Source organism: Cygnus atratus, chromosome 4 (genome assembly GCF_013377495.2).
Source record: "Cygnus atratus isolate AKBS03 ecotype Queensland, Australia chromosome 4, CAtr_DNAZoo_HiC_assembly, whole genome shotgun sequence".
NCBI lineage: Eukaryota > Metazoa > Chordata > Aves > Anseriformes > Anatidae > Cygnus > Cygnus atratus.
Window position 1 is genome coordinate 9788588 of NC_066365.1, and position 14665 is coordinate 9803252.

At 39.9% G+C, this 14665-nt stretch overlaps 1 protein-coding gene and 1 long non-coding RNA gene across 3 annotated transcripts in view; one reads left to right on the forward strand and one right to left on the reverse strand.

Annotated features, from left to right (window-relative positions):
- GRID2 (glutamate ionotropic receptor delta type subunit 2) overlaps positions 1-14665 on the reverse strand; it is a 728283-nt gene that overhangs the window by 107304 nt on the left and 606314 nt on the right. The window contains exon 12 of the mRNA XM_035541219.2: positions 3206-3344. Coding sequence (XP_035397112.2) covers positions 3206-3344 — 139 coding nt within the window. The remainder of the gene's footprint in view (positions 1-3205; positions 3345-14665) is intronic.
- Positions 1-14665, forward strand: part of LOC126913298 (uncharacterized) — a 60949-nt gene that overhangs the window by 27607 nt on the left and 18677 nt on the right. For both annotated transcript variants that reach the window (XR_007708240.1, XR_007708239.1), the window contains one exon: positions 1532-2091. This is a non-coding gene — a long non-coding RNA (uncharacterized LOC126913298). The remainder of the gene's footprint in view (positions 1-1531; positions 2092-14665) is intronic.

Here is a 14665-nt window from a genome sequence, read left to right on the forward strand (position 1 = left end):
AGCAGAGAACAAAATTCCATCAATCTCCAGTGAGGTTATGCACAGATCTACTTCAAGACTCTCTAGGGAATGGGAACAATTCACTAGTTCTTCCTAGTGTATGGCCTAACAACATTTTGTCTGCTCTTCTTAAAATAAGTTTCTGGACACCATGACTAGGAAAAGCAGCCCAAGCACTGTAACAGTCAAGAAAAGGAAGATGGAAGAGTTCTGAACAAAAGCTGGCTACAAGATCTATAAGTTGAAATGCAGTAACTACTGAAATGTTCCATAGGAATGAAGCGTTCTGCGGGCGGCTTGAATCCTCCTATCTTTCATCAAAGATATCAGAAGGACCACGCACTGTCAGATCTGATGCTAGCTGGAAATCTGAAATGAAAACCTATTAACTACTTGTTACATCTGTGCAAACCCACTGACTTCAATCTCTTTCATTTGTCTGACTTTTCAGTAGCTGGCTAGATAGTACTATGAGCAGAATCTGGTTTATTTTCTTCAAATACTTAAACTTATTTCCATTCTGGCCCTCAAAGCTCCCCAAGGTACAATTTGATCTGTTAGAAAAAAAGAGCATCAGCTTTTTTTCTCTATTGCTTATTCATGTTTGCCACTTTGCAGTAATTCAGCATGGTAAACAAACAGCTTTTCTGTTATGTGCTGGTTTGAGATCCAATTCTGGCAGTTTTGTAAACTAAAGTTTTACACTCTCACCATAGTTAGGATAACTTCATTCCCTAATGGATACTTAACACATCTAATTACTCTATTTCTGAGCTACAAGCACTTTGATAAATGTCTCTGTTCTTTCATTTCAGCAGCTTTCCAGCTGCAACATTTTCTACTGAATAAAACATTTTCAGTGACTTTGCCCATAAATAATACAGCACAAAGACCAATGTAGTCCCAACTGTACGTAATAACCTCAGAATTCCACTGGGGATTTCCTAGTGACATCATAATATACTACATGAAAAAGCTGAAGATGTATTAAGTTATAGTTTGGGTATATTTTATGCTTTTTTACTTATGATAAAAAACTCAGATATTTGTCACAGTAATTTGAACATTTTTCTGGACTACTTCAAAATCAGAAGAATCATAATTTCAAAGCAGGATGCAGAGGCATATTTCATATTTGTAAGGATAAAGAGAATGACTGAATATATCATCATTATTTATTTTGCATATACAAATGCTAATGTTGTTTGTTCGAACTCCTTAGTCAAATGTAGAACTTTCTAAACTTAAAAATAATATATCAGCCTCTCTCTAAACCTCAAGATGAACATCAACAAACATCAACGAAGAATTTCATTTTACTCCCCTGTAAACTGTGAAGGGCTTATAGTTGGGACTACCGAGTCAAACGGTTGGGTTGCATCAAAATACCCCTGCAGCACTCCAGAATCTCAAAGTCTGTAAGTCAGATCTCAAAAGGAAATAGTAACTCAATTTAACTGGCAATGCAACTGTGACAGGGGAATGACCATCTCAGGTGCTTTAGTCTGTTTTACATGTCTCTGTCTTACAGTGCACAGAAAGAAAGGACAACAATCACAGACACTTCATTTCCAGTTGGGAACAAATACAGGCTGGTACTGCCTGGGCTGAAGACAACAGAAATTTGGACCATGGGACACCAAATCCTCCCTTTTGATGAAGGAGCACGAAGAAAGAGAAAGTGCAAGAGGACGCTCCTAATGGGGAGAGTCAGCAGGCAACTGTGTGCTCAAAGCAAGGGGCTGCTTCTACTCTTGGGTCTGAGCTTGGGCATACAGTTGCAAATAAAACCTGGCTACAATTGGGAGATGTTCATTTGTCCATGTGCATGGACTGGTTTTAATATGTAGAAAACCTTCACATACAGGAAAAGTGCCTTAGTGAGATTGTAGTGATTAGCTAGTATGCAGTGGTGCTTGAACCTAACCTGTGAATTCACAGGAGCCCAGAGCTTCCCCTACCCGATCTACATCCCTGCGCTCACTGTCTCAGGGGACATTTCAAAGAGACTTGGAAAGCAGCTGAACTGGAGGCAGCAAGACCACAGAAGACTGAGAGCTGAATCAACAGCTGGAGTGAGAAAACTCTAAGGTCAGTATTGAGCCTGACTTGAAGGTCAACTTCTTGTCTTCCTAGAGAAAGAAATACAGCAGAATGTGTCTCTCTTCTTTAAAGCTACTTTATCCTTTTTGCAAAGAAGGATTTATGGGAAAGGCTATGTTTGTCACTCTCAAATACTTCTGTGCACATGTAGCCTCAAGATTAAAAACCTGCTTTTGAAAAATGGCCAGTTACCCCTTGGAGAGCTTGGCTAGCTAATGCTTCAATGCATTTGCAAGTTTCTGCTTGATCCAGGAGGAAGGATTTTGGTGGGTAGTGGGAAGGTCATTGGAGTGGTGGGAGTGAGAGCAACTCAGCATGCCGCTTGCTGAAGGAGAGCAGACAAGCACAAAAAGGCAGGGAGAGAGGGTAGGACACCTAGAAAGGTTTCTGTGGTGTGGAGAGATGAAATGATATGGAAAAAAGGATGGGAAGGTCCAACAGAAGAATAGTTCACCATAAAGGGACAGGAGAAGATGAGGACATTCATGTTAGGGAGGCATGAAGCAAAAGAACCAACAGACAGAAAAAAAAAGAGAACTAATCTGATCTGTTAATGAAATAAGAGAGCACCAGGGAGTGGAAGGTGAGAAGAAAACTGGTCAGTAATTTTTAATTGTTTGTTGCTATTACCACATTTTTTTGCTTTGGCAAGAAAAGGTGAATTCAGATTTGATCTCCCCATATGTGGAAGAAGGGCCCTCCTGATCCAAGTGTCAGAGCACAAGTAATGTGCATTGCATTTGAGAGGAAAGCACAGCCTGAAAACACATACCAACAATTTATACTTTCCTGCTTCAAATACTGATATACTGGTTATCCAAACTCAATTTGTTTTTGCAAAATATGTATGCATATATATATATATGTGCACGTATACATGTCACAGAATAGCAGCTACCAGAGGCCAACAATTCTGATATTAAAGTTTAAGTGTCTCCAGGGCGATTGGAAGTCTATTGTCTATGGAATACTGTTGTGATAGCTTCCAAACTACTACTCAGGAGGAGGATAATTATTTCTCCCTTTTCTCACATTTAAATAGAACATTCATACCCTTCCATGTGTATGCACAACCTTCCTTTCCCTCAATTCATCAACTTACTGGATAGAGTTCTCAATGCGCGTGATGGTGAGGAAAGCTGCTAGGTTTGCCGTGTAGGAGGAGATGACAATCAAAGCAAAAAGCCACCAAGCCCCCATCATCAGTCGTGTTGCCAGGGTTGTATATGGGACTTCTCCTCCTGTGGGGAAGAAGAAAAAGCAAGAGTTTTAATTTGGCAGAAGGAAACCCAGAACTTCATTATTCAAGCCTCGCACTGGAGAACTGTACCGCAAGGTTGGCAGGGTATTTGTTTTCATAAAATGAGTAGGATTTTGGAGCCACGCTTTCTATGCAATATAAAGTACTGAAGGACATGCACAGTCAGCCATCATTATTGTTATTTAATTTCTTTTGCTGTTGTGTCTTTAACTGCAGTTCATCCACCTGTCCTGCCCAGTAATGGCAATCGACTTCGAGATCTCAGAACAAAAAGAAAAGAAAGAAATTCTTACAATGTTCTTTCCTTAGAGATCTTATCTACAAATGTTAATTAAGCTTTTCTTACATTCTTGAGAATATGAAGTTAAAAAAACACATCAAAACACAATTATTTTTCACAGTTCTGTAGCCAAGCAGATGCTCATGAGAGCCATACCTATGTGTACCACTTGCTACAAGTCCACCAGGACACAAAAAAAAAAACATGTGCCAAAGAAGAGTGCAAAATAATTTTGTATTCCCACAGCTACTTTTCTTCAGAATTTAAATGCCATGAAAACAAAACATTAGCAGCAATTAAATCTACCAGCACTTTAGTGGCTCACAGGATCTGAGCTGCTCACTACTGCTCATGTGAACAGAGACCCTTTTAGCAAGCCATAAAAAGCATTATATTTTATGCAAATAGCTGCCCCCCAAACATGGAGTCTTTGAAATAACCTTTCAGTTAAAAATATACAAACCCACAGTTTTTTAGATGAAAGAAAATGCCTTCTTTTATAAATATCCATTACGTCTGTAGTGCAAGTTTTGTCACAGCTACAAGCAACTAGGAAGGATAGGTGAATCCAACAAACACCCAGAGTCAACTGCCAAAGATGTTCACCCTTTCCCTCTCCCCCTGTACTCAGCACTTTGAAAAGTGGTCATTATTTTGATGGAGCTTTCTCAGATGCAAAATCTTATGATAGTATGATAGCTGGAATTTTCGTAAGCAAAGCAGCTTGTTACAGATTTAATCACGTATAAGTATTTCATACTGGATCTTCACTTACGTAAAAACTTCTTCGTGTTTCCCTAGTAAATGGGAAGACAAATTATAATTACTCCTATTCTAAGTACAAATAATTTTTAGTTGTGAACACAAACTGTCTAGACATTTAATCAGTGCTTGAATATGAGGGACTGCCTTACTGGTTTTGTTCAGTGTTTGTCCTACCTATCTAAAGTACTGGGAAATCTGCATCATCATACAAAAAACAAATCTGAAGCTTTTTTTCTACCTCAGTCACGTGGAGTTGTGCTACATGTGAAATAGTAACTGACTCCATTCATTTATATTTTCAGTGCATAAGTGTTCAAATTTTTGCCTTTTAAGAATTCCAGTAGTGAAAGACAAAAACATATATTAGACCTCTGCAGTCAGAAATAAATTTCTTTCTATCTCCAAGATGCTATGTAATTATCTGAAACAAGAATCTTCCAATCAGATCAGGAGATATTATTCCAATATAAGGGCTTCCAAAGATGAACATTAACTTCAACATCTGAAGATTTGGTTTTCTCTCTTGCATAAATTTTAAATGATTTTTAATAGGACATTTCTCCTTTACAACAGTTTTTGCAATGTCTTTGGAATATTTCATTTGAAAATGAATTTTAATCAAATGAAAAGACATCTATATCAATTTATTGGAACAGGCTGTTTGTCCTTTTAACTTTCAGGTGCCAATCCCTGCAGATAATTTTGTATTAGGTTGAAATGAGTAGAGTGATAGAGGAGAAGCCAATGATCTCCTGGGCATCCGTGCATTTTCATTTTTCAGCTTAATGAGTAAAACTTTAAGTTCCCACATTTTTATTGAAATGAAATGTCAGAAAAGAGAGGACCGCTGAAAGTCAAGCAGCTGTCTTCTGGGTAAACTCAAGTTTCAACTGATGATGCTGTTCAACAAGTGATCATGAAATCCATGACAGATCCCTCAGCAACAGCATTCCCCTACTGTTCATACAGTGGAGTTTTCCCATACATCAGTAGGGTTGTCCCCACTATTCACTGCTATCTCTTCTTTATTAACACTCATGTTAACAACAGATTTTAAATAACTGTGAGTGCTGATCATCCCAGTGTGTTTAGTTCACCTAGTTGTTCATGAAGAAGTATTGTTCCTAATGCATACTTACATCTTGTGTACCAGCAGCCAATAAAAGGAACTTGAGGACAAAGCTTGCATGCAAATACAAGAAACACAGACCAACATAATTCAGTGTCCCTGGCTCAACCTGACTCAAAAATCTTTGTACTGATGCTTCTTAAAACATTGCTAAAGGACTGATATGGCAGCTGCAGGGGTATATGATTTCTAAACACAACAGACAGGCTACTCCACCTATCCTAGTGAAGGAAATAAAGAAACAAAAAACAAAGGAGATCTTTTACTGCCATAGAATCATTTCTTTGGCATCTATTAGGAGAATTAATGCCATACAGTCTTGTTCTATTGTACTGTTTGCTAAAACACTTCCCTCACCCTGACAGCTCACCTTATGAAATGTCTTCATTCCTTTCCCCTAATTTTGTTTCTAGGGATAAAACTCTCTAGAGTTTTGTTGTTGTTGTTTTTCCCAGTCCAAATTTACTTGGTTTCTCAGTTCAGAAGAGCACTGAGTCATTGAGGAGAGAAGTAATCATTGGTTTTCCATTAGCGTTACGGGGAAAAAGAGCTACAAAACCAACAGTTGCCATTCGTAACAGTAAAGTAGCATGTGTGTAAACCTCCCTGGGCTCTGCTTTGTGGAAGCATTCCCAGTACCAAGTATGGATTTCATGTATGTGTACGCTTTTATGGATCACTGCATATATTAGTTATGGGTGGCTTTGCACAGGACAGACATGTACGTACACACACAGTGCGAGGGAGGAGGGAGCCAAGAAGGGTACCCAGTCTCTCCCTCCTGTCTTTCTTACTAAACCAGTAAAGCTTAACCAGTAATGGCAAAGGGTGCAAGCTGATGTCATGTAAACACAAGCTGGTGACCAGTGTAAAACCCATCCTACCACACCTCATTCCCACAGCAAAATTAATCCGTGTGAGTTAACATGCTGGCTGCAGTTACACCAAAAAGACTACTATTGTAGTCTGCCAAGCAGCTCCCAAAAATACTGAGCTCCATTCATGAAACAAATGGAAATTAAAGATGATACTCAGCGGTCCTGGAGTTGCTTTGCAATGAAAAGAGACAGACCTCAAATGAATACAGAGGCTGTATTATTCTTTAGACTTGGCTCTCCCAATAACTTGCAATACACAGAAGTGTATAATGGAGCACAAATGGCACTACCTATAGATCATGTATTTGTGACTACAGCTCCCAGTATAATTCAGTCAACACTCTTGATGTGTACTAAAAATCATTTAAAAATCTCAACTGCCTTTAAAATTTTTAGACTGCATGTGCAGGGATGAAAATATATTTTCCAGAGTAAACTAAACTAGCAAAAAGCAATCTTACTGGGAACTTTCTGAAATAGCTGATTTACCTTAGAAGTGACAGTAAAAGCAATTACTTTTAGTCCTCCCACTCTCACATAATGCAGCTCTCCTTCATCAATCCTAGGCTAGTTTAATGCTGGCCTACTTCAGATGACAGGCTTAGACTGCAACTTATTTTATCAATTTGTGTTTATTTCCATTTCCTTCCAAGTGCTTCAAGCTAACTATCAGCAGGCAAGAAAAATAATGCATTGTCTAGGCAATGCAAACGCTATAATGTATAATTATGACAGACCTAAATATCAGGAAAAGCCACCTTAGGAGATAAAATGTTAACCTATACAACACCAGTACAGATTTCTAATACCTTTGAAGTCATTCCTGCCCATTAGCCTTAAGTTTAACGGTTTAAAGTAAAACTGGTAATACAGGATTATAGACAGGATTTATAAAATCATGAGTCAAAAATGGTCAAAACAGGAAAACGGAGGTTCACAACCTGGTGAGACCTTGCTATTCAGTAATTCTGGATTAAACTGAAATAATTCAAAATGCATAGACTATTTCTCTAGACACCTTGTTTTCATGGATTTGTCAATTGCTTGTTTCAAGGAAAAAACTATTCATCTACTTAGTCCAGAGCTTGGAAAGCGTATCAGATAGAAGTCCTTATTGACAACAAAAAAATGGTGAACTGTTTCATGGAGAAGTTTTAACCACAGTTAGCATTTCTGAGGTCAGGTCTGGTGGCAGCCATCTTGTTGAAAAGTGATGCAATTTTTGTCATTAGCCATCCAGGCAGGACATTTGCAAGATAAGATCTCTCTCTGATTCAATACTGATTCAACAACGTCACTGGGAATGCAGAATATTAACAAAAAAAATTCATTTGTTTAACAGCTCAAAAAGCATTTATTATTATTATTATTATTGTTATTACTAAAGCAAATAATTTGACAGCATAGAGCCCACAACACTGAAAAAACTCAGAGTGGATCTGTAATTAAATTAGTTCTATTGTGTCAACTATAAACCTAATCTGGGTAGCTCTACATGACCTGATATTGTGGTTAACCGTTTGTTTTCTGTCCCTCATTTTCCCTTGGGTTTGAATGACAAAAATAGTGACTTTTTAAACAACTACACACACATAGAATAGCCATAAAAGACCATTATTTTATGTCCCAAATTTGAAAACACCATTAGATGACGTTCTGGGGGTGAGTTAGGAGCCAGAGTGTGAGTCTACTGCAGCTACTCCATACATGAAGAGAGAGGCTTGGGCCAGAAGGCTCTATGGCCCTTCCTACAGGGATGACACTAGGAGGATCACAACCTGTGATGTCTATTTGTGAAAAACATAGCTGTCAGTGAAAATGCAAAGACCAGATTCTTTACATTCTATAATATAAGAAATTCAGTTTGTCACCAACACTTACCATCAACAGCTCTCACTTTACGAACATATCTCAGTTGCCAACAACTTTGTCAAATTTCCATCATTTAAGCTGATAGATCTCTGCTAGAGGTCAGCAGTGAGCTGAATTGCTGTATAGGGAGTTTTAGCCAGATTTTTTTCAGATAATTTTGAGAAACATGAAAAAGATGTTAACTGCGACTGCTTTGCTGAGAAACTAGCAAAGCAGGCATCTTAATTGTGCTTGGAAAAGAGAGGTGAAGAAATAATAGGGCAGGTTATTTGAGGACAGATTTTTTTTTTTCTTTTTCTCGCAAAAATTCTGCCCACATTCAGTGAATTATTGGCCTTTGAAAAAAAAACACAAAGGACTGGGAGTTGGCTGCAGTTTAGCCTTTAGCTTGTTAGAACAGTCACATCAATTATGCTGTGCATCTGCAATTTCCATTTCCACATATATTAAGTGTGGAGTTCTGCTGCAACAGTTTAGATCAATGTACATCCTATGTTTGCTTTGTGAAAGGGGCATTTAATAGAGTGTGGGTGTAAGGGGAGTAGTTTTTATTAACAAAGAGGCAAAGGCATTTTATATTTTAGCTATTTTTGCCACGTGAAACAAAACCTAAAGTTTGACTGAGCTCTGTTATCTTTACAAAACTCTGGAAAGCACAGCTCTTCAAAGGCAGAATCTTTCAGGGTATTAGCTACCCCTATTGTTCTGTTAAAAAACTTTCTTGATAATGTAAAATCTCTCCTGTTTTCAATTGGAAATGTTCAATTCAGTATAGGACAAAAAATACTTCATAGTCAATGAAGCCTGTACCTATTTCTACCAGCTGTGAAATAAATGCAGCTGGGAAGTTGTTGGAAAATCTCTCATCACACATTTTTCTTCCTGTCTTTACACTTTGCACCCAAACTTTTCCATTCTTCCTTGAATTGTACAGAGCGCATTCATTTCCATAAGATATAAGCCGGCATGTCATAACCTGAGTTTCTAATATTACATTGTGTGCTGAAGGTAATACCTACTGACCACAGCAGGCATTACGTGTATTCTTCAACAGGAGAATACAACTCCTTGAATTGGTAATGCCTTCCAAATAAGCTTGTAAATTAGTAGCTGCATTCCTTAGACTTGCAAATATTGGCACATTGCACAGCACTGGGAGTAGGGAAGGAACTGAACATGAGGCAGAGCTGGTGGCCAGCTTTTACAAGGTCTGGACAGGTTCAAGAGCCAACTATTGCTTTTATTCACCACACCACCTGTTTCTCCCCTAGCATTCTGTTTTTACCAAAGTGTAGTGACTTTATTATTTAATTCTTATTTTTAAAGGAAAAGAGAACTGGCCTCTCTGGTTCTTGGGAAAAGCAGTAGGACCAAAAGGGTGATAACTTTTTTTTTTTTTTTAAACTGAAGTGATTCTAGAAGCTTCTGTCAAATCCAAAAGATTTGGGGGTTTTTGTTGCAAGATATCCTCACATATTAGTTTCCTAAAAATAAATGTGAAGTCATAGAATCATAAAATATCCCAAGTTGGAAGGGACCCACAAGGATCATTGAGTTCAACTCCTGGCACCACACAGGTCTACCCAAAAATTCAAACCACATGACTAAGAGTACAGTCCGAATGCTTCTTAAACTCCAACAGCCTTGGTGCTGAGACTATGTCTCTGGGAAGCCTGTTCCAGTGCCTGACCACCCTCTCGGTGAAGAACCTCTTCCTGATATCCAGCCTGAACCTCCCCTGTCGCAGCTTGACTCCATAATGTATAAATGAGAAAGTAAATGAGAAACAAGAGCTATTTCAAAAGACATATTTGAAGCATTTAAAAAGTTGAAATGTTTCTATTTTCTCCTTCTTACAACAAAAATAATTTAGTGGAGCCATTGTAAATTCATAAAAATGTTGGTGTTAATTAATCTTCAAATTAGAAATACTAGACACATTTTTGGTGTCTGTGTGTTCGTCCTCCTAGCATACAGGTTGATAGAGACATTGTCATATGCCTATTCCAACAGCATTACAGCTCTTCTGAATTTATAGCTGGCATATACTTTTTTCTGAACACTAGTCATTTATGTCATCAAACAATGGTTAAAGGACAAAACAAACATATCATGTCCTTGTCTATACTGAATTTCTCCTTGAATTTCCTCTGTTAACAGCTTCCAGCAATATTCTCTCTCTCTCGGTACTGCTCAGTGCATGGATTGGGTGTAGCTCCCAGCAACACATTATAAAGCGTTTTTCCACATGCCATTTTGTCCTCTTGTGTACACTTGCTCCCCAGGTAATTTTCCTGAATTTTGTAGCTTCCAATTCTTCACTGAAATCAATGTTCCCTTTTCTTTCCATCTGTTCTATATGTATGTTCAAGATATTGCAGCATGGGTAATCCGAGACTTAAAACATACATCACTCAGGTTGAATTCCCCTATTATATCTCACATTTTCCCTTACTCATTATAGATAAGCAGTAGAGGAGCCAATCATCCTCTACTCCACTGTGATTTGGTGGTCCACAACAAACATTGACTCCTCTCATTTTGTGCTCCGGTCATTAGCATGCTGTCCCACAAGAAATCAAGATCAATTTCTTCCAAGTTTTAAATTTTTCCAAAATACCTAATTCAGTTTTGACACAGTGCCACTCTTCTTCCCCTTTTGCCCACCTTGTCCATCTGTCTTTCAGTACTTCATAATGTTATATGTTAGCACGCTAATCACATGAAACTTCCTGCTAGATTTCAGTAACAAAACGAGGAAAAATTTATACTTGTGAATTAATTCAACTGTTCTTGTTTACTCCTCAGATTTCTGGCACTGGTCTATAGGCAATTAAAGAATAGGTTCACCTTGTCATTTGGTGCCCTATTTTTTTTTTCCCGTAATTCTGAACTAAACAATCACTTACTCTCTCCCATTTGTTTTTGTTAATGTAATGATCCCCCAACTAATCTCATTACATTTGCTCCCTGGAAGAATGTTTCCTTTCAGCTGAGTGGAAGGCACTTCTCCCATTGCCCTCACAGAAGGGAAGCTTTGGAGGTCCCAGTCGACTGGCGGCTAGCAAATGTGACGCCCATCTACAAGAAGGGCCGGAGGGTAGACCCGGGGAACTATAGGCCTGTTAGTTTGACCTCAGTGCCAGGGAAGCTCATGGAGCAGATTATCTTGAATGTCGTCACGAGGCACTTGAAGGGCAACCAGGTGATCAGGCCCAGTCAGCATGGGTTTATGAAAGGTAGGTCCTGCTTGACGAACCTGATCTCCTTCTATGACCAAGTGACGCGCCTGGTGGATGAGGGGAAGGCTGTGGATGTGATCTACCTTGACTTCAGTAAGGCTTTTGACACTGTTTCCCACAACATTCTCCTCAAGAAACTGGCTGCTCTTGACTTGGACTGGCGTACGCTTCGTTGGGTTAAAAACTGGCTGGATGGCCGGGCCCAAAGAGTTGTGGTGAATGGAGCCAAATCCAGTTGGAGGGCCGGTTACTAGTGGAGTCCCCCAGGGCTCAGTGCTGGGGCCGGTCCTCTTTAATATCTTTATCGATGACCTGGATGAGGGCGTCCAGTGCACCCTCAGTAAGTTTGCAGATGACACCAAGTTAGGTGCGTGTGTCGATCTGCCCGAGGGCAGGAAGGCTCTGCAGGAGGATCTGGATAGGCTGGAGCGATGGGCTGAGGTCAACTGTATGAAGTTCAACAAGGCCAAGTGCCGGGTCCTGCACCTAGGGCGCAACAACCCCGAGCAGCGCTACAGGCTGGGAGATGAGTGGTTGGAAAGCTGCCTGGCCGAGAAGGACCTGGGAGTACTGGTTGATAGGCAGCTGAATATGAGCCAGCAGTGTGCTCAGGTGGCCAAGAAGGCCAACAGCATCCTGGCTTGTATAAGAAGCAGCGTGGCCAGCAGGTCTAGGGAAATGATTGTCCCCCTGTACTCGGCTCTGGTGAGGCCGCACCTCGAGTAGCCAGCAGGTCTAGGGAGATGATTGTCCCCCTGTACTCGGCTCTGGTGAGGCCGCACCTCGAGTACTGTGTTCAGTTTTGGGCCCCTCGCTACAAGAAGGACATGGAGGTGCTCGAGAGAGTCCAGAGAAGGGCAATGAAGCTGGTGAGGGGTCTGGAGAACAAGTCTTATGAGGAGTGGCTGAGGGAGCTGAGGTTGTTTAGCCTGGAGAAGAGGAGGCTCAGGGGTGACCTCATCGCTCTCTACAGGTACCTTAAAGGAGGCTGTAGAGAGGTGGGGGTTGGTCTATTCTCCCACGTGCCTGGTGACAGGACGAGGGGGAATGGGCTCAAGTTGCGCCAGGCGAGGTTTAGGTTGGATATTAGGAAGAACTTCTTTACTGAAAGGGTTGTTAGGCATTGGAATGGGCTGCCCAGGGAAGTGGTTGAGTCGCCATCCCTGGAGGTCTTTAAAAGACGTTTAGATGTAGTCCTTAGTGATATGGTTTAGTGGAGGTTTTGTTAGTGTTAGGACAGAGGTTGGACTAGATGATCTTGGAGGTCTCTTCCAACCTAGACGATTCTGTGATTCTGTGAAGCAACGATCCACAGAAGAGAGATCTCCTCATCTATTCCTCATCTTTATATGACAGGGACAATCTTTCTCCTCCTTCAGGCTTATTTCAAATCCCTCCTAGTCATCTGTACTTTGTAAAGTAGTTTGAGAAGCTGTATCTAATACATACATACAGACCCTTATCAACAACTCTGGAAGACGGCTAACCTGGTGATATATGCACGACCTCACGCAGGTAGATCTAGGCTCCCTCCATCCTCCTGAAAAGGAGGCCAAGCTTGAGTCAGCTCCAGTCTGAAAGAGGTATCACCTTCTTACCTTGTCACTCTTGGTTACTGCTGGCCAGTAATTACCTCCAAGTTGTATTTCATATCTTGGCTCAAAGAAGATAGAAGACAGCATTTCATCCTATTGTCCACTTGGCTGTCCATTCTTTCTGTACAAGGATGATCTGTCTATATTGCATGGCTGCTGGGCTCTACAGATACACAATCATTTTCTGTATGTGTACTTGTACAAACCCCTCTGATGCTTCTATACAATTTCTTCTTATTTTCTAATTTTTGATCAGAAATATCTACGTAGGTATTTTTCATGGGAAAATATCTGTGCTTGAACATAAAACGGATTGTTTCTTTGCTGTATTAAGGTTCTGGTACTCCCTTTAGAAGGTGATAGACTGCCTATATTCTGTGTTTATATTCAATTGCCCTCTACTTCTGCCTCTGATGTATACATACTGTCAATACTTCTCTCTATTGCAATATAGCTTCTGATCAAGACCCTCGTTCTTTCCTGGAATAGGAATAGTGATGTTTCTTGAATTCTTTAAAATGAACTCATTTTCTCTGATGTTCATAGCAGCTTTTCCTTTTCATCCAAACTATATTTTTTCTGCTTACCATGAATAGAAAATTCATGCAGAAAAAGTCATTTTTTTTTGTCTCTGGCAAGGAAGAAAATATGGCATGCTACTTCTTTCACCATTAGCTTTCCGTCATTGGTTAAATAATTGAATTTACACTTATATCAGAAAGAAACTCTTGCAAACTCCCTCTGAAAATCCTCCATTTGCTACTGCTGTGCATCTGTTCAGATGTGCCTTTGGCATTTGACTTACATACTAAGGCTCATTGCTCAGCTCTGTTTCCTCATTAATAGGAAAAGATTATCCATGCTGAGATTTCAAATGCTGGGGCTAATCAAGCACCAGTGGCACTGCCACAAAGCCCTCATCAAATTGTGGCCTGGTGCACCCCTCTCATAAATCTGGTCTGAGGGCCTTAACATGCAGCCTGGTGGACGAACAGAAATATCCCAAAGATGGCTCAGATGACTACTCACAAACTATTTCACTTGAAACACAGGATCTTCAGCTATGTTCTTTGAAACCCTCCTATGTGAGGCTAGAAAACGTTCTACCATGGAAAGGGCTAGTGTTACACATGGCAAAGATTTTTAGCATACTGCAGTGTTGGCTTACCATGGGGGGAACAAACTGCAAAGTGTGGTTAGGAATTTGAGCCTGTTATTTCTGTTAGATTTTTTTTTCTGTCTTCCAATACTAAGCTTACCCAGCTTGCTGTCTCTGCTGCAGTGGCTTCATTCTAGTGACACAGGGGTAATCGTTTGGCGACCAGACTCCTTTGCAAAACTAACAAGATACAGCAGTAACTGTCGTAGTCATCCTTGATTAAAATTTTGTTTGAAAATTAATTGATCTGTACAAGTCTATCAGACACAGCTATTTACTACGTGCTTCCAATCATATTTTTCTCCTGCTTTTCTCCCTGGATCTTGATTTGTACAATACAGTTTTTAGAGGCTCTATAAAGATGAAAAATAATTTGTGACA